The sequence below is a fragment of the Octodon degus genome, unplaced genomic scaffold (assembly GCF_000260255.1).
Source record: "Octodon degus isolate 3935 unplaced genomic scaffold, OctDeg1.0 scaffold00192, whole genome shotgun sequence".
Classification (NCBI taxonomy): Eukaryota; Metazoa; Chordata; class Mammalia; order Rodentia; family Octodontidae; genus Octodon; species Octodon degus.
The window spans coordinates 1053922-1074227 of NW_004524768.1; the positions used below are offsets into that span (position 1 = coordinate 1053922).

At 44.4% G+C, this 20306-nt stretch overlaps 1 protein-coding gene across 1 annotated transcript in view; it reads right to left on the bottom strand.

The window, feature by feature from the left end:
• Shc3 (SHC adaptor protein 3) overlaps positions 1–20306 on the bottom strand; it is a 168995-nt gene that overhangs the window by 37732 nt on the left and 110957 nt on the right. Inside the window, exons 6-8 of the mRNA XM_004644090.2 lie at positions 18882–18935; positions 14543–14594; positions 3210–3336 (exon numbers count right to left, since the gene is read on the bottom strand). Coding sequence (XP_004644147.2) covers positions 3210–3336; positions 14543–14594; positions 18882–18935 — 233 coding nt within the window. The remainder of the gene's footprint in view (positions 1–3209; positions 3337–14542; positions 14595–18881; positions 18936–20306) is intronic.

Consider the following 20306-nt stretch of genomic DNA (forward strand, 5'->3'; position numbering starts at 1 on the left):
TCACTCCCAAGGGTAGCAATCATCGAAAGGATAAAGAAGTTACAAAAATTGGTGAGAACATGGGAAAATTAGAATCCTCTAAAATTGCTTGTGGGAATATAAACGGATGTAGCCACTTTGGAATATTGCATTACAGCTTGTCCGAAAGCTCACCCCAGTGTGACCACGTTAGTGCAGGTGGCACGACTGCAGCTGAGGACCATTCCTCCCTCATCCACCTGAACTTGGGCAACACCCCAAGGCCCATCTGCCTTCCATGGCCTTAAGAGAAGCAGAAATAAGAATGGCAAAGACCCACGACATTTCTACAGCTCCAGCCAGAGCACATGGGTGTTAGATACCACGGCCTGACCTACAGTAGCTTTTCTAAGGAACCGGGCATGGTGGCGTACACCTGCAACCCCAGCACTTAGGAAGTTGAGACAGGAAGATTATTAGGACTTCAAAATTGGTCTGGGGGCTACCAAAAGTGAGCACAAGGCCGGCCTGAACTGTGTAGAGAGACCCTGTCAAACAAAACAAAAAAAAAAAGAAAAAGAAAAGAAAAAGATACTCGTTAAAGGTTCACATATAGGGACTGCAAGTCATACAAGTGATGCAAGTAGAGTGAACTGTGGGGGTGAGTCATGCATACTAGATGCCCCTGAGATGACTCAGCACCCTGTGCATCAGCTGTCAGTCATACCCAGAGAGGCCCAATGAGAGGCCCCCTGGCAGCAGTGCACATCTCTTAAATCTTAAAGCCCGACTTCGCCTGCTTCTTCCTGTCCTCCCTGCTTCTTCTCCAGTGCATACCACCTTTTCATTTCTGCTGGCACAGTCTCGCTCAACTGGGGCATACCTGCCCCCATTGACTTCAATAAATGTGGCTGCTTTTTCCTCATCACTGGGTGTCTACTTGCAATTCTTTGTTTCCTGCACTCAAGAATCTGGAATCTGGACCTCAGGAACCCAACACTCATCAGTTTAACCTAGGGATTCTGTTCCTACATAGATATACAAGAATGCTGAAAGACAGCCACCCAAATGTGTGTGTGTGTGTGTGTGTGTGTGTGTGTGTGTGTGTGTGTTCCCATTGGCATTAGTCATGTGACCTAAAAGCTAAGGTCCAGAAAATGTCCATAAACTACCCAGTGAGTGAGTACATGGTGAGGCACCTGCACATGACAATACTATTAAGACTTCTAAAACAAAAAAATACTGACAAATCCTACTAGCTGGGTAATTATGGGGGAAACATTCTTCCAAGTGAGAGAAGGCAGACCATACCTGATTCCAGGACATGAACTATCCAGAATTGGCAAGTCTGTGGAGAAGGCAAGGCAGTGCTTGACTGGGGAGAGGACCGTGAGGCACAGTGGAATTGCTAATGATTACCAGGCTTCCTTGGGGGTGATGGACATTTTTCTGGAATTAATGTTCCTATCATTTCAATAGATGCTTTCTCTGCAATACAGTGTTTCAGATATAGAGAAAATCATAAACAATCTTTAAAATATTTAAGCATCCTTCACTGGCATTAAGTATTAATATTTGGCTATATTTGTGCTTCCTTTGTTTTAAAGAAATAGTTTCTCCACATTGTAGAAACAAACACCACATCATATCATATTTACTTTGGGTGAACAGATAAACATATAATATTAATAATAAAATATTGGCAGAAACTACCTGCTGGATACACATTCACTGGTAGAATTCTTTGTGGATATTGGAACATTTTCTTTACAAAATATTAAGGGCAAATACTACTGGCCATACATTTCGAAGCCAACCCATTGCCTGCTAGCCCTGCTACGTGCTCCATGTCCTGGAGTCCATGTGCAGCGTTCTTCCATTTTTCTATACTTTCTATGCATCTGTTTAACCATAAACTGTATAGGAGGTTCTCAGAAGGTTCATAATTAATTTATATTCCTTTGCAACTTCCTCCTTTCCACTCCACTGTCAGTTCTGAGATTTGCCCTGGTAACAAACACACACTGACAAATTCTTTTAGCCCTCAGAGTCATCACAGTCAAGCTGAACATATCTGTGGACTCATCCTCAGAGCAAGGGTCCCAAGTTTGCTTCCTCCCACTCCCCCCTTTGCACGGCACTCCCTTCCCTGCCCCCCTTGCCAAACTTTGTAGCAGCTGAGAGAAGTGGGTCCCTTCCAGGTGCCTTTCAAATAAGCATCTTAAAGGGATCTTTCCAAAAGATGAGAGGAAGAAATTAAAAGTCTCTTTGTAGAAATTAACTCTTGTTGGAAGAGGAGATGGAAGGAGCCTGCAGAATAAGGCAATCAAGGAGCATTTCATGGCTACATCACGGAATGTGGCTTTACAAATTTGGAAAGAGGAAGACGTAGCGGAGAAAGTAGCTGAATGATAGAATGCTTTCCCCAGAGTATGTGAGACCCGGGGTTCCATCCCCATTACTGAAAAGTAAAGTAGAAAAAGAAAACTAGGAGAAATCAAATTTTGTTTATAGAGATAATAGATCCCATTGTTCAAGTTCCTCCAGGACAGAATGCATACTGGTCCAAGGACAAAACACTGAGCAAGCTATGCTGTATGGAATATTCCTAAATCCTCAGGAAACTCCATGGTAGACTCTGAACACTTTCAATAATAAACTAAGTATCTCCCCATTGTTTTTAATATTGACTATTTCACTTAACATTAAACTAATCATTAAAACACTATGATTCCTATTCTACAGGCGAAGCTTCTGAGACTTGGAGAGTTTAAGGAGCTTTAACAGGGCAACACAGAAAATAAAATTCAAAGCTGTGAGGCCACAAAGGTCGATGAAGCAAGAACAATACTGGCACTAGTAGTGAGCCTTGTACAGCAGGACTTCAGCTAACTGTGATGACAAGGACCATGGGACACACAGAGCCTGTGAAGATAGACCCAAGGGGATGACATATGGGAAAATCACGTTGGTGCAGAAAAAAACAGAATGACAAAGGATTATAATGAAGTTGCTTTTTGGTAACCTTGGCTACCAGCACTATAATTTCACGAATCTGTCTTCTACATGTTCAGAGAGTATGTTGGCTTCCATCTGTGGCTTCCTGGGCAGATCCAACACCAAGCAGGTGTCTGCCAGCCCAGAAGCTCTTTGATTAGTTGGGTCTGTCTACTGCATAGCTTGGGGAGGTGACTTAGAAAAAAAAATCATAAAACACTGGAGTCACTGCAGTGGTGTCACAACATACTCACCGGTCCTGGAGAGCTGGAATCTTGGAAGGACACTGCAGGTATTGCTTAAACCGGAGCTCAAAGGCTTGTCCAATGGAGCCAATGACATCCTGGGCCAGCCCATCGCAGCATTCGAGAATGTGACAGGCTGAGAGAGAAGGGAACACAGGCCCATTAGAGGTGGATGCTGGGGCTCCCTTGCAAAGAGGGGCAGAGGACAAGGAGGCACATTCCTCCTTCATAGTATGCTCCCCCAACATCCTTTGGCTTCACCCTGAGGCAGCACACACCTACGATGGTAGGCATGCGTTTCTCAAGAGACTATTGTCTACAACATGGTGGGCTGTGTTTCTAGATAAAAAACTTTTTAAAGTCTACAAACAAACCATCAATTCTGACCTGGATAGGAAAACAGTGTTCAGAAGGAGACCTCATCATTACAAAGTGCCAAATCCTGTACAAACCAAGTACCCTCAAGGCCCCGTGGGCCTTCAATGGTACGTTTATTTGGCATCTGTTGAATGAACCTTGACTTTTTCTGTGGACCTAGAACAAGTTGCTCTTTTACCTCCTAGCTGTGGGTTGGCCACCCAGTGTGGCTGCTAGAAGCATTAAGAAGAGTAGTCTTTTGACATGAATGTGAAACACAAATTCACAAGTACGACCCTTCTGGAAATGGGCCTCCTGCATCTACACAAACTTCTGAATTTTTGTACTGGAAGTGTGAGGGAAAAGGCCCTAAAAGTCAGTGGTGCCTGCAGGTCAGGATGAGAGTGCTCAGAGATGGAGCAAAGAACCTGTGCTGGCTCTTAGTTGCTTGGGGCAGGCACCAGCCATCACACAAGGACACTGTCCCAGTGCTGAGGCTGGGGACTAATGCACAGGTGGCAAAAGAAAGCCAAATGTGGGAAGGAGGAAAGGGCTTTCCAGTCTGTCTTCCAAGGAAGAGGTGTTTCTCTGGAGTCCCAGAAAGTACGTCTACCCGGGAGGAACACATCCACTGCAAAAGAGTCACAGCCTCTGCGCATGTCCCTCAAGACGGGCTACTGGCCTGATGTCATGAGCACATAGTAAACAAAATGATGGGAAGCCATTGTCTGGACAAAGCTCCTAAAAGACCAGACCAGATCAAAACAGAGACACTTGTGCCCAATGCCACCAACAGACTGAAACCCCATGGAAGCAGAAAGATACCCGCATAAGAAACAAGACATTCTAGACTACCTGGGCTGGCATAATAAGGAAAGCCCTCTACTTTAGCGCTTGCCCCAAATAAAGTAGCTGGATGTCATCCAGACAAGGTGTTCTTGTTTTTGCTTCTATCATCCTGCATCCTAGTTCACACCTTACGAGACCCCCTGCGCTGCCATGGCCCAGTTCCACCTGTTTGTGGAACGAACGATGCTGCCCCAATTCAAGAGTCAATATAAAAGCAGTGAGACCGATGTTTAAATGTGTTGTCACATTGTCTTCTGACAAGCTCATGTGGTCTGGCTGCTGGATAGCAGAAAGGGCTTTTTCCTGGAGGAAAAGACAGATAAGATCACATTCCTTCCTCCCTTGCCAGTAGTTATGACGGCAAGGCATGGACGCGTGCTCTCCCTGCAGGAGACACCAGCAACCCTCAGGATCCAGACAGAGACCCCACCCTGACACGGCTATGAGCTCACCCAGGATGCAGCCGCACCAGGCCCCAGGCGCACTCTCCCCTAGACTCTGGGTGGGCACAAGGAAAAGGGTTTCCCGGGGAGAGCCCAGGTGAATGCCTTGCTGAGCGCCTCGCTGCTTCAGCAGGCCTGTTTTAGGATGCAGCGATTGTGTTAGAACAGTCAGGAGATTTACTTTCATAAGTACAAGTGTCCTGGCTGTCTTTCTATTACAGATCATTGGTGCTATTTTATCATGATAGGATTATTAAGTACTACCCTGCATAGTTGATAGTGGAAGCCACTCTCCAGAGTTGGCTCAGGGGTACCCCAGAATGGCTGGATTGGTCCTTGATGTTAGTAAGGGCACTTGATGGCTACACCAAGTGCCACTCTGTCCCTGCAAAGGCAAATGTAGATGCCTTCCATTTGTTGAAAAATGGTGCTCCTGGGTAGAGGAGAAAACAGGCCCAGCTGTGCCCTCCTCCATCAAATGACAGCATCAAATGACACGCAGAGGCCAGTGGCTGAGCTGTCCTTTGTACTCAGAGCTGCCCCTGGCCATCTGCTCACTCAACCAACTGTGGATCACGTGAGCCCTGGAACTCCTGGTGTAAGGCTTGCTCATCTGAGTGAGCTCTCAGCACCCCGCCTGGGCACCTATCTGTTGGTCAGGACAGGCAAACTATGCCATGGTAACAATCAGCCCTTTTGTTCTTGTTCATGTGTGTCTGTTCTCCTCCAGGCCATCCAGGTTGCTCTGAACTTCTTATCCTGTGTCCTAACTCAGTGCCCCCAGACATTCTGGAGAGGGAAGAGCCAGCAGAGCCTTGCCCGGGACCACACGCCCCATTCATTCTGCACCCAGGGGTCCTGCATAGACTGTCACTTGGTCCTCCCAGAAGGGGGCTAGCAGGTGCTGTCTACTGAGTTGGAGAGGGGTTGAAGTGCAGAGCACAGTAGTCCCCTCATGTTCTTGATTTTTGCTTTCAGAGGTTTATTTTCTATGGTCAACTTCAGGATAAGAACACTACATGGAAAACTCTGAGGATGAAGGAGACGGGAATGTGGAGTTGGAAAGAGGAAGCAGAAATGATTAGATGCCATGTAGACCTGTACCAGTTCCCCGAGATGAATACAACTATGATGTATAGCTTACACAAATAAAAATATCCAAAAATGAAAGCCAGGAAAAAGGGAAAGTGGCAAAGACAATGAGATAAGTCTGTTCAAAGCAGGAGGGAACATGGGGTGGTAAATGTGAAATGTCTTTTACTATAATAAATTTTAAAAGCTTAAATATTAAAAGAAGATAACAATGTGTAATAGAAGGGTCACACTTGGAATACCTGTCATTCTGGTCTTCTAAATACATACTTCTTGTCATGACATACCAATTATTACCATACTGTCTCACAAGTGAAAGCTTTTTTTTTTAATGGGTAATAAATGAAAAAAAGACACAAGAAAAACAAAAAAAAGTCACAGGACTGCCCTGCTACAATGCTGTATATGGTCAGATTTCTAAATTTCTGTGTAAAACTATGTAGTTGTTTATTCATATTCTTTAAATATTTTCCATTTTTTAAATTTTTATCTCCATATTCTGCAGGGACTTAATGTTTGACATATCAATACTTGATGGAAAATACCTGTTTCATATTATGCCTAAGATGTTTGATATTCAGACAGGTAGTGAGGTTAAACCCAACTGCATAAGATGTAGGATAATAATAAGCTTCTCTTCTGGAGGGTTAACAACCTAAGTTTGCAGACCAAAAATTAGAGAAATAGAAGGGCTGCAAGAACAGCCAACAATTTGACTGTAGGCTTTCAAGGTAAGTGAAGACTCAGGACATAGGAGAACCTATACTGTAACATTATGTAACTCAGTTGTATCCCAAATTTTCTGATCAAGGAGGTTATGGGGCCACAGAGCAATGTGAGCAAAGATGTAGAGTGTGACAAGGAGAGTCACCTGGAGAGAAAACATTCTCTCAGGCTCTCACAGAGAGCAAATTGGTCAAACAATGGCCATGACTCATCCACATGGCTGACACTGACAAAGGATTTGCAAACTGTGGTACAGGGTTACAGGATAAATCCTGAGGGTACTTGACTAATCTTATCAGATATAAAAGTTACATTTCTTGTTATGTAGGTCTTGCTTTGTCTTGGTCTTAACCATCCAGCAGAAAAATATAAAAACAAGGCATATAAAGTAAAGCCATATTAATATGCTGAGCTGTGAAAGGCTCAAGTCTACAACTTCTGTGGATAACCCACTACTATTGTGGACTGCTGGACTGTGTTGGATTGTTTTGATGAATTCATGCACCTGTAGTATTTAGATGCCAATGGAATACCCATTTATGACAGGACTAAACAAAAAAAGGGGACACAAAGGAAGGACCATTTTGTACCTGTATATGCAGAATTGTTAGGATAGATATACAGCTATTTTCACTTAATTCAATGAGAAGAAAGATTTGTACTAATAGTGTTTGGACAGGATATCCTGTCTGCATCTTGTACTATGGATAACCACTAAGAAGATAATAATGTACAATGTATTAATTATTGAAACTGTCCTATTAATATGTTTTGAAACTGTCTCATTGATATTTGTTTCTCAATAAAAGAAAAGGAAAGAAAACACAATTCATAAGCTTTAAATCATAAATTCTTCCAGGAATGGATGATATCTTGGTCAGCAAACCTGTGCTCCAGAAGGGTTTATCTTCAGGTAATCCTGGCTCCACTCAATAAAGGTCCTGAGGCACAGGGGTGGCGTGAGAGTCACTCACAGGAGCCAGTGAGAAACCCAAAGTTGAGAGTATAGTTGTGACATTCCTGACTGAAGGAAGGGCCATTCTAAGAACCAGTTTTCCACTTGCAAAATCTTAAATTGTGAAGAATAAAAAAGAAACTCTTGCTGGGTTTGCTGTTGCAACCACCAATGGAGCCAGTCACAGCTGCGGAACACTGAGCTCAGGAGGAAAGAGGACTGACTCAAGCATAGTCTGGGTTCTACGTCAGATGCAGCATCCACTGGGGGTCTCTGGACCCCTCTCCCATGGGGAAGGCAGTACAGTCCCTACTTTCTAATTATTTTAGTATAATCCTTAATTTATGGTTTATCTCTGGAAGGCTTAGTTAAATAAAATCTAGTTAGTAGCTTTATGTACCCCATTGTTCTAGTTTTGGTTTGTTGCCTGTGCTTTTGAGCTCTTATCCATAACAATCCTTGCCAAGACCAACGTCGTGAAACATTTCCCATATGCTTTGCTTCAGTAGTTTTTTTTTTTCTAGTAGTTTCCCTGTTTGAGAGTCTTGTAACTGGATTTCAATCTACTGCAAGGTGATTGTTGTAGATGATGGGAGACAAATTTTCCATGTATCATTTGGCATGCAGCTACACATTTTTTCCAGCACCGGTTAGTAAAAAGATTGTCCTCTCTCCAGTGTGGATTCTTAGCACTTCTATGGGAAATCATGTGAATGCACAGATTTATCTTTGGGTTTCTTCTGCTCCGTTGGTCTATGTGTCTGTATTTATGCTAAAGCAAAGCTTTTTTTCATTATTGTAGCTTTGAGGACACTTTGAAGCCAGATATTTTGATGCTGCCCACTTCTTGTTTTTTGTTCAAGGCTATTTTGCTTATTTGTTATTGTTTGTGGTTCCCACATTTTAGGACTTTTTTCTATTTCTGTGAACCATATTTTTAGGATTTTGATAGTGATTGCCTTGAATCTGCATTCTGAATCAGAAAACTTGATCTCCTAGAAGTGCAGAGAAGAATGGTGGTTATCGGAGGCTGGGAAGAGAAGGAGGAGAGAGAGAAAGGCAAGTGTTGGTGTAAAGGCATGGGATTAGTCAGGAAGAAGCAACTTCAAGGGAGTCTTTGTACAGCAAGGTGACCACAGTTAATAACATAATACTGTATTCTTGAAAAATGTGAAGAGTATCATGTATTCTCACCCAAAAAATTTTGATGATATGGTACATACTGCCCTGTGAGTCCACTGATTCTAGAACTCACCCCAGCCCGGGGTACCAAAACCCGTGATGCTCATGTTCCTCATATGAAAAGATAGAATGCTTGCCCAGAACCTACACACAGCCTCTGGGATACTTTAGATCATCTCTAATTATTCAGAATACCTAATTATAATATATGTACTGCATAAATACTTTTTTTATAAATACTTTTTATACTTCAACTTTTTGCATCATTTTTATCAATGTGCTATTTTTTATTGTTGGTTTTTTTTAAAAAAAAATATTGTGAAAAAGAGCCAGGGAGATGGCTCAGTGGAATAAATGCTTCCCTGGCAAGTGCAAGGGTCTGAGTTCAATCCCCAGTTCTGAAAAAAAAATTATTGTTGGGTTTTTTTTCCAAATATTTTTTGATTTGCAGTTGGTTCAATCTGGGCATCTAAGACCTGTGGACCTGGAGGGCCAATGTACTTCTAAGCATCTTGAAGTGGCTGGTGTAAGAAGGTCCCAGGCTTAGCGCCCCACAAGTGCAAAGGGCCTGGGGCAGGAGCTTGTGATGCTTAGTCCAGGACAGCTGGGAGTGTGAGTAGGTAGTGGTGTGAAAGTAGAAGTGAGCTGACAGGGGGTCCCATGGGCTTAGGGAGAACAGGACCCTGTACTCATGTTAAGCACTGGATGGACTCATTGCTGCAATTATGTGGAAAAAAGGCCTCAGAGGGTGAGTAGGACACTGGGAGGGCCATGTGTAGGCGAGGAAGCCTGGGGAAACTACTCAGCCTGAGGTTGCTATGACTGAGACCAAAGGAGCCAGCAAGGGGTAGGGTGACAGATAGCAGGTGCTCTTTGGGGGTTGTTTTATCCCACAAAATGCAGAGCTGCTGAAAAAGCCCCAAAGGGCGTGCCCTGGACTGCCCCAAGTGGGTCAAGATGGGGCAGGTTGGGGGGGTCAAGGAGAGGAGCCCTGAAGGCCCACGAGATGGGAGCAAAGCGTCAAGAGACCAGGGCTTCCCTACTTGGTCCAGAGGCAGTGAGCCTGGGGCGTGTGGGGGACACAGACCGCTCTCTGCTGATGTACTAGCTAAGTCACCCTGGCAGTCAAACATCGCATAACAGTTGTTTTTTTCTAAACTAAAAACTCAGTATCCAGGTTTCTTTTCAGGTTTGGCACTTTGCAACAAAGTGGGTTTTTCAGTGCCTTTTGGGTGTTGGGTCTGCACAAGGTTTGCCCTCAGTGTCTGTCCATCTGGGTGGGGGCCCTGGATGTGGAGCTCCCATCATGGTTTAAGGAAGTGGGCCAGCTTCTTTGGATGTTTTTGGCAACAACCTAAACACCCTTGTCAGTGCCTGGGAGTAAATGTTCAAGATCCTGGACTCAGCTCACACCTGCCTGGAAAATCTGCCAGTAACTGAGTCACAGAAAATGGGGACTATTTAACCTCCTACTTAAAATAATTACCAATCATGGCATTTATTGGTTATGCAGATGAGACATGTCCTCCAAGGGAGAGAGAAATTATAGGCAGGGCAGTGTTACTTTCCACTGATGAGTTTTTAGCATCTAACACCTTTCCCAAAAAGTCACCTCTTGGAGCCTAGTGCTCCCCAGGGCCAACAGAACCAGATTCTTCTGTTGAAATACCCATCTGTCCTAAGCAAGCCCAGCTGTTTGTGGCTGTGTTTCCTGTTTGTGGGGCTCCAATTCAAGCTCATTCATCAGACGTCCATCGTTCAGAAGACCTCAGCAAAATAGCAGGGGCAGGTATCCTAGGAGCGGGTCAGGCTAGAGACATGTGCTTGTCTCCCAAGTACTGGTTATGAATTGCCATGTCCAGTGTGGGGTGAGGACACAGAGAGCACCTGCCCAGGGTGCCGCTCTGAACACAGACACATAAATCTCATGATATCTGTCTGATTTGAACCTCTAGTTACTTTTGTCACCCAAACAGAGCCCTTGGAAGTGTCTCATACATATATAAGCCTGCAGGGCATAACACATAGGAATCACTGGACAGTAGTGAGAATTCCCGAGTGATATTTATTCAAAGAAGTTGTAATCAATATGTTGAAGAGATGTCTGCACTTTCTTGCTTACCACAGCATCATTCACCATAGTCAGTAAATGTAATCAACCTAAGGTTAGACCCTTAGGTTGATTAGCAGATGAACAAAGAAAGAAAAAAAAGAAAGAAAGGAAAAAAATATATATATACACACACACACACACACACACACACACACACACACACACACACACACACACACAGAATACGATGCAGCCATAAAAAAAGAACAAAATCTTGTCATTTGTGGCAATAGGGATGAACCTGGAAGAAACAATGTTAAGTAAAATAAACCAGGCACAGAAACACAAGAACTACATATTCTCATTCATTTGGGAAATCAGGAAAGTTAATTTCATAGAGAGTAAAATGGTGGCTGCCATAGTCGGGGAAAACTGAGCAGGGGCAACATGGGGAGACTGAGCAACAGGTGCTGAATTATCGCTAGGTGGAGCACTAAGTTCTGGCATTCTATTATAAACTTGGGTGAGTCAATAATGATTAATATTTCAAAAAACTGAGAATTTCAGACATCCTCATTACAAAGAAATAAGGATGTTCTAGAGCTCTGATGAGTGACAGGCTCCCCTGGTGAGGACCTGAGTCTTCATGGAGTAGTGAACCTGCTGACACCGCCTTTTAGTAATCTCTGCCAAGTAGCAGGTATAGGGGTGAAGCCAACTTGCACCCCCTAGAGCAACCCAGGCTCTAGCCAAAGACTACTTAGTGACTTCAGGTAACAGCAAATGGGCAGATGAACTGGCCAACTGAGCCCTGACTTTGTGACCTATATTCCATCATAAAATAATGCAATACTTGTTGGTAGGCCTCTCCGCATCAAGTAGTTTGTTATGGGCAAAAAAAAAAAAGCCTGTTGTAGCTCAGAGTACCAAAAAAATAGTGCTCACTGCCTGGGTGACATCAGCAACAAACATTCATTTCTCACAGTTTTGGAGGCTGCAAGTCCAAGGTCAAGGCTCCGTGTCTTGTAAATGCTGTCTTCCTGCTCTGTAGATGGCTCCTCTTGATGTGTCCCCATGTGGTACAAGGGGGACAAGAGAGCACTCTGGGCTTCTCCTATGGGGCCTCAAGCTCCTTCATGCACTCTCCCCACATAATCACCTCCCAAAGGCTTCACCCCTCCTAATACTGAGGGTTTGGATTCAGGGTGGATTTTAGAGGGATACAAGCACAGTCTTTCACAGAGCTGCCATGCCAGTTGGTAGTGACTCAAAGCATCAAGCATAGCGCAGACCTTTCCTGCAAGCTGGGTCTGACACACAGCACTGCATGCCAGTCTCAGAGGAGGTGGGTGCAGGAGCACAGGGACATGGAAGAGACCTCAACCCCCAGCCAACCTGGCTGTCAGTTTGAGTTTGGCCCTGTGAATTGAAATAGAGGCTAAGCTCTCATATGACCCCCAAGTCAAGGCCTGGGGGCTAATCCCTTTCAAGACACAGGCTTAGGACCTTTTTCCAAGCACTGGTTCTACCGTGAAAGCATTCCTTAAGCTGTTCAAAAAATATCATCATCTGAAACTCACTCTCAGGAGCCTGAACAGTGTACATTTTTCAAAGCCCCCCTGAGCTCCTCTCAAATGTAGTTCATTTTGAGAACCACTGACTTAGAAGTAAAGGTTTCCAAAATGGGGAGAGGGGCCAGGAAGTTAACTTGAAACAAACTCAAATAGAGAAAGAATTTCAACAGCTGCTAAGCCCAGGCTGAACCTGGGAATCCCGTGCTTGGGGAAGTATAACTTGCCTCCTCGCCTTCCCTACCACCTGCCCTGACTCGGTGGACTGCAAGAATAGCTGGAGGGGTTGGCCTTTATTAGGAGTAGTATATGGCCCCTAAAAAGGTATGTTTTAAAGATAACCCCCAAAACCTCAGAATGGGATCTTATTTGGGAATAAGGTTGTAAGTAGCTAAGATGAGGTCATTCTGGAGGAGGGTGAACCTGACCCAATGTGACCAAAATTCTGATAAGAAGATGCCCATACAGGGACATAGGAAGAACACCGTGGCATGATGAAAGATTACAGAAATGCATCACCACCCACTCTGAGAAGCCAGGAAGAGGCAAGGAGAGATTCTCGTCCTGCTGCGACCTCCAGCTTTCAGAACTGTAACACAACACCCTCTGTTGTTTCAGGACTCTCTGCTTGGGGTATTTTGTCACAGAAATATTACAAATGTAATAATAAAGACACTGGAAGCTTCCACGTTCAGACTCATGAAGGTCAGAGTGGCTGAATAGGAAGTCCTAGCACCCTGCGGATAGAAGAGGTCCCTGGAGAGGCCCTTGGACTCCATGGAGCAGAGAGGACCTGCTGATGCTGCCTTCTAGTCACCACTGCCAGGGAGCAACATGGAAGAGAAGCTGACCTGGACACGCTGGGCCAGCCTCTGAAATGTCAAATGGGCTTTTATTCAGTTGGTCTGACGATAGTCACAGTCTGTGTCCCTGCTCACCCAAGGTGAATACTGGCTATCTATAGTCATTACATAAAAGCTGCCTCCCACTCAAGAAGTGGTAGATGAGAGCATTAGGTTAGCAAGGTACCCTGGGGCCAGATTTTCTACCTGAGCCACTACCATCCAAGGCTGGTAAAGACCTAGGAGAAAAAGGACCCTCGTGCACATACATGGGAATGCAAATTCTACATCCAGGCTGGGATCCAACAGGCAAGAGCCATCGACAGCTCCACTTTCCAACACAGTGGTTGAAAATGGCTCTTCAGGGCAAGTCACGAAACACAACTTGCAGGGGTGAGGAAGTGGTGTGCAGGAATGTGCCTAACAGGTCCCTGCAGAGTCACGCCAGAATCAGCTCACCTGTCTGTATGGGTTGTCTTGAGAACACATCCAACATACACTTTTGGGGGAAGGTGGTGAAACAGAATGCTAAGATCTCTTTTGTACTGAATTTAAAAAGGAGGAAATGTGTGTGTGTGTGTGTGTGTGTGTGTGTGTGTGTGTGTGTGTGTATTTAAAAATTATGCAAGCAAACTGGAAAATCAGCAGTTGGTTGATGGGGAGGGGGGGGTGTGCAGGAGGCAGCTGGTAGTGGAAGTGCTGTTTAGAATTGCTCTAAATTCCATGGGTGCTTTTCATTGATGGGGTTCAGTGGCAGCTGCGGTCACTATCGTCCAGCAGGTTCTGGTTTTGTAATACCTCCACCCCACCTTGTCTATGTCTGAGGCTCTCCTAGAGGAGAATACAGGAAGTCAGCCCATTGCTGAGCTTTGATGCTGGGATTTAGACTTGAGCAGGGCAGTGGGAGTGGTTCAGAGGTTCCACAGCTGCAGGTCTGCATAGCTGGCCCAGTTGGCAATGGGCACACAGCAGGAGCTGAAAGCAGGCAGGAAGACAGGCAAGTATAGAGCCTGGGTAGGAACTGCTAATGTGTAGGTCAGCTGTCACAGGCTGTTGCCATCTGGAGACAGGCCTGGGCTTCACACCCAGTGACACCCAGCCTCTCCTATCACCATCAGGCAAAATGTGTGCCTTGCAGACCTTAATTATTCTTCATAATGTGACATGTGCTCACTTTGGAGAAGGGAGCTGAGATGACAAGGAACATCTGGTCCACAGTGTTACACCCGGCCCTACACCAGTGAGCCATTATATGGGTCAAGGTTTGCTTACCTCTGCGATTAACGGGGTCCTTTGCTACATAGGCAACATAGTCTGTTGTGTCCTGTTTAGGAGAAATGAGACATCTGTATCATTCGTCACAGTGCAAGGCAATACCGCAGGGGTATAACACACAAGCCCTAAGCTGAGAAGGGTGCATCCATCACACAGCTAAGGAGTCCAATGCTGCCTATAGAAAAGCTTCCCAACCTGTGACGTGGGCATGCAGGGACCTTGTGTACATTTTACCTCAGTGTGCCTCGGCCAGGGGAGGTTCTGCATTTCCGATGAGCCCCTGGCACCAATGGAGCCAGCCCATGGCCACACAAGGACCAAAGCCTTGCATCCTCTGCATGTTGTATCTCCCAGGCAGCTTTAAAATCACCAATGCTTGACTCCTATTGCCTAGGTAATTTCATTTTACTGGTTTGGATGTGACCATGGGTGTTAGGGATTTTTAAGAACTCCTAGATAATACTAATGTGAATCAAAAGTGTGAACCACTGCTGCTTGCCATATCTACATGAGGGGCCCATAAATTTGAGTTAATGTCAAAATCCCTCTAGAGTTTATTATAGTAGGTCGCTGGACCATGCCCCAGAGTTTCCTATCCTTTGGGTCTGGACTATGACCGCAAAGTGGGTTCTGGCATGTCACAGCTGCAACTGGGCTTGGGTCAGTTCTTCAAGCATCACTGGTTTATCAGAAAACCAAGTGGGTGTTCAAAGATGGGCTACAAACATATCCTCATGCATGGGTGGGGGAAGATGATTCTTTTCTTCTTGGATACGAACGATGACTTTACTCCTTTAAGTTATAGGTAGCTCATGTCTATGTTCCCAGCACTTTGGGAGCCTGAGCTGGGAAGATTGCAAATTCAAGCTCACTCTAAGCAACCTGATGACTTAAGGAGATGCCCTATTAAAACAGAAAAAATAAAAAAGGGCTCAGGACGTAGATCGGCGACAAGGCCCTGGGTACAGTGCCTCGTTCAGTGGATCTGCGAGTTTCTTGGTCTGCCTTTCCATTGGCCCAGCACATAAAGCAAAAGGACAAGATTATGGCAAGGCAGCCATGTGCATACTTTTTCTTGACAAACATTCAGAAAAGCCATGCTCTTCATCCTGGAAAACCAGAAAGACTTTTCTGTCAGGTTGACACTTCCAACTTCCAAAAACAATTTCAAAGGGGTAGCTGGTAACACTGCACTATTTTCACAGCTACTTCCTAACATATTGTCTCACAGGGTTTCAAGAGATGCAGCACCTCAGGGTGACCGAAAAGCTCCCATCATCAGTGCCCTCCATTGTTAATGTGTGTGTGCGGCAGCCAACCCCTTCCCTCCCAATAGTACTCTAGCAGGTTCTGCAAGGAGAGAGGGGCCCAGGGAGGAGTGTGAGGTGCACAGCTCTCCAGGTGCACCCAGTGCAGGGTGGAGGTTGCAGCTGCTGCTTTCCACACCCCCAGCCCTGCAGAGCTGAGGGGAGAACTCTTCCAGGATGGGAACCATCAAACTGAACCCTGGATATTTCCAGCCGGAAGGATCTGTGAGGACTGGTTAGCTACTGACACAAATACAGAGTGCAGCCTGTAACCGCAAACTCTTCCTGATTTCCTGAGATGGCTGGAAGGTCCTCTGTGACCCTCTGTATGCACCCAAGGGAGTACAAGTTTCTCGAACTGAGAACAAAGGAATACAAGGGTGTATTCTCCAGTATATGAGATGTCAACAGAATTTGCTTTTCTCTTTCATATTTTCCTTTCCAGGAGGATATTAAACAATATGAGAATATCCAGGATCTTTTACATGGCCACAGTATAATCAGGTTCATTCAGTTTCAGTGCCAAGATTTACACTGGGCATCCTACATTATAAGTATTATATGTTTTAAAAACTAGAATGAAAAGAACTATCAGAGTTCAGATTCCTTCAGCTATTTGAAGCAAGTTGCTGTGAGATTTGCACATAATGGTGCACAGTTGAAGTTTTTTCTTGAATAGAGAAATCAGTGGAAGAATTAAGTTGTCAAGGTGCCCAAAAACTACTGAACTCAAAATCATTTGCGTCCTGGAAGCCAGTCCACTGGCATGCTGGGAACAGAGATTCAGGTTTAGCCAACTTTGTCCAAAGTGAGTTCATGCCACTTTGAATGTTATTGATTTCACAGTGTTCTCTTGTGTTTAATATCCAAATTTGACTGGGTTTTAGGATCCAATACAAACTATAAACACAAAGAGTCAGTTTGTTAATGTTGTACACATTAAGGTGCTAAATTAATTTGAGTCAGCACTTCCAGTACATATTGGAATTCTGAAATATTCTTACTCTAATTTAAGAAACTCCACTATGGCTCATGGTTAGGGACGGAAGACCAGTGACAAGGAGGTGATCCTGATATGGCCAACAGCAGGTCAAGGTATTCTGCTCACATGCCTGGGCCCTCTCGGGCATGGGGCGTGTGAACAGGACTGAAAGCGCTGCTCCTGGCATCGTCTGCTGTACAGCGAAGGCACTAGGTTCAAAACAAGGACTGGAGAAGCCTGTTCTTACATCTTCTATCCCTGCTCTTACATCCCAAGACCCTCTGCACTTGATCTTGCTTGAGCATTTTGTTAGTGGTCTTTTGCAGTGTGTTTTTGGGGGGTTGACAGCAGGGCCTCTGCGCTGAGCCCCACAGCCAGTTAGCCTGATTTTTACTTTGAGACAGGTTCTTGATAAGGCCAGGCTTGAACGTCTGCTATTCCATCTTTTGGTGGACTTTCAACATTCTTGATGAGAACATATGGTAGCCGGCATGTGCCCCTCTTTGGAGAACATTCATGTTTTCTAGACTGTGTTATTTGACATTGCTATCTACCTTTTCCCTACTGGGTAGACAGACACACAAATAAGTGACATTCATACTTAGTAGGAGCATGAGGCCCAGGATTTTTATTGAGAACAACTGTCAATTGTGTTAAAATCTTGATTCCAAGTCAACTTGAAAAGGAAGCCCTTGCGTGATCTACTGTGCGTTTGGACTGCTTTATATGAGAAACACAAATAAAGAGCAAAATAGAAGCAAGAAAATCAGGAAAAAGGCAGAAGCTCAAGCACTGTCCAAATTACAAATTCCTGTTTTAAAAGTATTTCCATGTCTATGTTCATTGGGTTCCTTTATACTACCCATTTATCACAGTTTCTTAAAAAGAAAGATTTGTGTTATTTTCTGCTTCTATCTTGTAAAAATCTTTTGGTTTGTATCTTATACTCTCAATAACGACTCTGAAGGTAATCATACATGATGTAATAACTATTGTTATTTTCATATTGTTTCTTTATGAAATTTTATTTTTTCATGAAATAATTTTTTTTTTTAAAAAAGGAAAACAATGAGGTTTGCTGTGCCCAGGTGATGACTTTTTCTATTTCAGAAAAAAAAAAGCCACAGAAATATAACAGATTAGAGCTTGTCACTAAATGGTACTATTTTTTAGATGAAAACATTAGAACATTTCTACAAATTCATAGTTCTGTGTGCATCCTGGAAAACAAAGTAATTTCAACCCAAGTCAAGTATTTGTTTTCGTGAGATTAAGACATTTATGTCTGCGTGGAGCCGCTTGGCTCCATCCTCCCTTCCATGATGTTCCAGCCTTGGGTAACCGTGGGCTGAATCCGCTGGACCCTGGGCCGATGCGAACTCTCCTCCCATAAGCCATGGGTGTCAGCCATGGGAAAGCTGACTAGTAGAGTATAGCACAATCTTTTTCAATTGACTAAATTTAGCTCCAATTTTTCACTTTATCTTCTTAATTTTAAAGTGTTCTCCCTGGACAGACAGAAACTTGACCCAGCCCAGCAAAAACAAGCATAACAACGCGTGGGCAGAAGAGGAAGGGCAAGGTGCTCCTTTCTGCCTGCCCTGCTAGGAAGGGCTGGCTTTGTTTCCTCTCCTCCCTGTCTGTTCCTCACCCACTGACTTCCTGCATACTTCTTTGCAGGGCTGGAGGTCCACAGTGACCATGCGGTGAGCAGGGGCTGGGCTCAGAGGTGTAGTCGAAGAAACAAAAGGCAAGCAGGGCAGATGTGGAGCCACTGCGTGAGAAGACCCCAGCAGCTTGCAAACTGGCGGGTTTTTAAGAAGGCCGCTGCTTTTGGGACTGCTGACAGCTTTGGGATAATAGAATAAAAATGAATGGGAAGTTTTTGTCTCAGTAACGCTTCCAAATGATAGTCGAGAAGACCTTCTGAAATCAAGAAAAGGAACTGGTTGGCATCACGTTAACTTTGAATAATGTCTAAGAGTCTTTGAAGCTGGGTGCACATCTCAGAAATCCCCAACAAGAAAAAGAAACCCAAGGAACTTACCGGGTCTCCCCCAGAGGCGAAAGAGATGGATTGCATGTGATGGTTGGCGATGATCTGCCAGGCCCCAAACAAGAAACAAGATGTGTGGTTAGTGCCCTTTTCCACGCCTTGCAAAACCTAGTGTTTGCTGGCAAGCAATACAAATTGATGCGCTTTCCTGAAATGGGATAAACATGTGAAAACAACAACTGGAAATGCGTGACAGCACATCGCCCTTCCTGGGCCTTCACAGCCTCAAGGCTGCCATGCAGTTGCTTGACCAGAATGACCTCCTTTGATCCTTCCAGCCAGCATATGGGAAGCAGAAACCCACTGGACTGGAGAGGAGCGGGGAGCTCTGCTCAGTGCAAGGGGGCTTAGGCTGTAATCACAGATCTGCAAGCAAACACAGCCTCCAGCCTCGGCTGGATCTTAGCAAACAACTGTGCCTCTTCCCTTCACAAAATTGGCCCAGTTGCCCAGTAAAACACTGCCACTTGGGGTTCCTGTTTCCCTAAGCACTACAGACCCCTTCTCTAGTGCAGGATGAGGGAGAGTATGGCTCATTCTCTCTCTGCATCCTATTTGTACCAGCGCGTAGAAATTAGAAAGCCAAGACTCCAAGTCACAGCCATTTGAACCATTGTGTGATTTATCAATTTAAAAACCAGAGAGGACATTTCAATTTTTAAAATGGGAAATTTCCATTAGCTTTATAAACTGCAGCACACAGTGGAATTTAGTAGACACTGAGTAAATTAGAACCTGCCCTAAATTTAAAAAGCTACATAAGTCTTCTAAGTTATTTTTATCTTTTTAAAGACAATGTAATGACATTGAAGTAAATTTCCAGGGGTGGGAGAAGAGCTTTTGTCTCCATCTCAGCACAAGCAGGTTTATTTCTGCAGTCTCCAGGCCCTTGTCCATGAGCAGACAGCTGGAATGTACACAGCCATCATTACCACAGCCGGAGAAGTTTGTCCAAAGGTGCACCTGTAAATCTCTGAAATTCAATTGAATTAAAAAGTATAATGAAACATGTTTAAATACCTACACTGGTTGTTGCAGAACTTTGGTATCTAAGAAAGCCTGAGTACAGAAGTGAATTCAAACCAACAGAGCTTGCAGGGCAGCCTGTGCCAAGCCCTCAGAGACATAAACTAATAATAGTTGCCCTAGAATCCTGCCCGTGGACCACAGGCAGGCAGCTCCCAAGAGGTGAATGAGGAAACAGAATTCCCAAAGAATGGCAAACTAGTTTTAAATATTTTGCATAATTAATTTTTTGTATTTGGGGTTTTTTTTAACTTATTTTATTTTTGCTTATGAGACAGCTCCAAAAGCGGGATTTAGAAGTCAACTGTGAATGGAAGCTGTGATTTAGAGGAAAAGTGGAAGGGCTGTTTGGTCAGTGTGACACAGGACCAGTACTGTGACTGTAGTAAT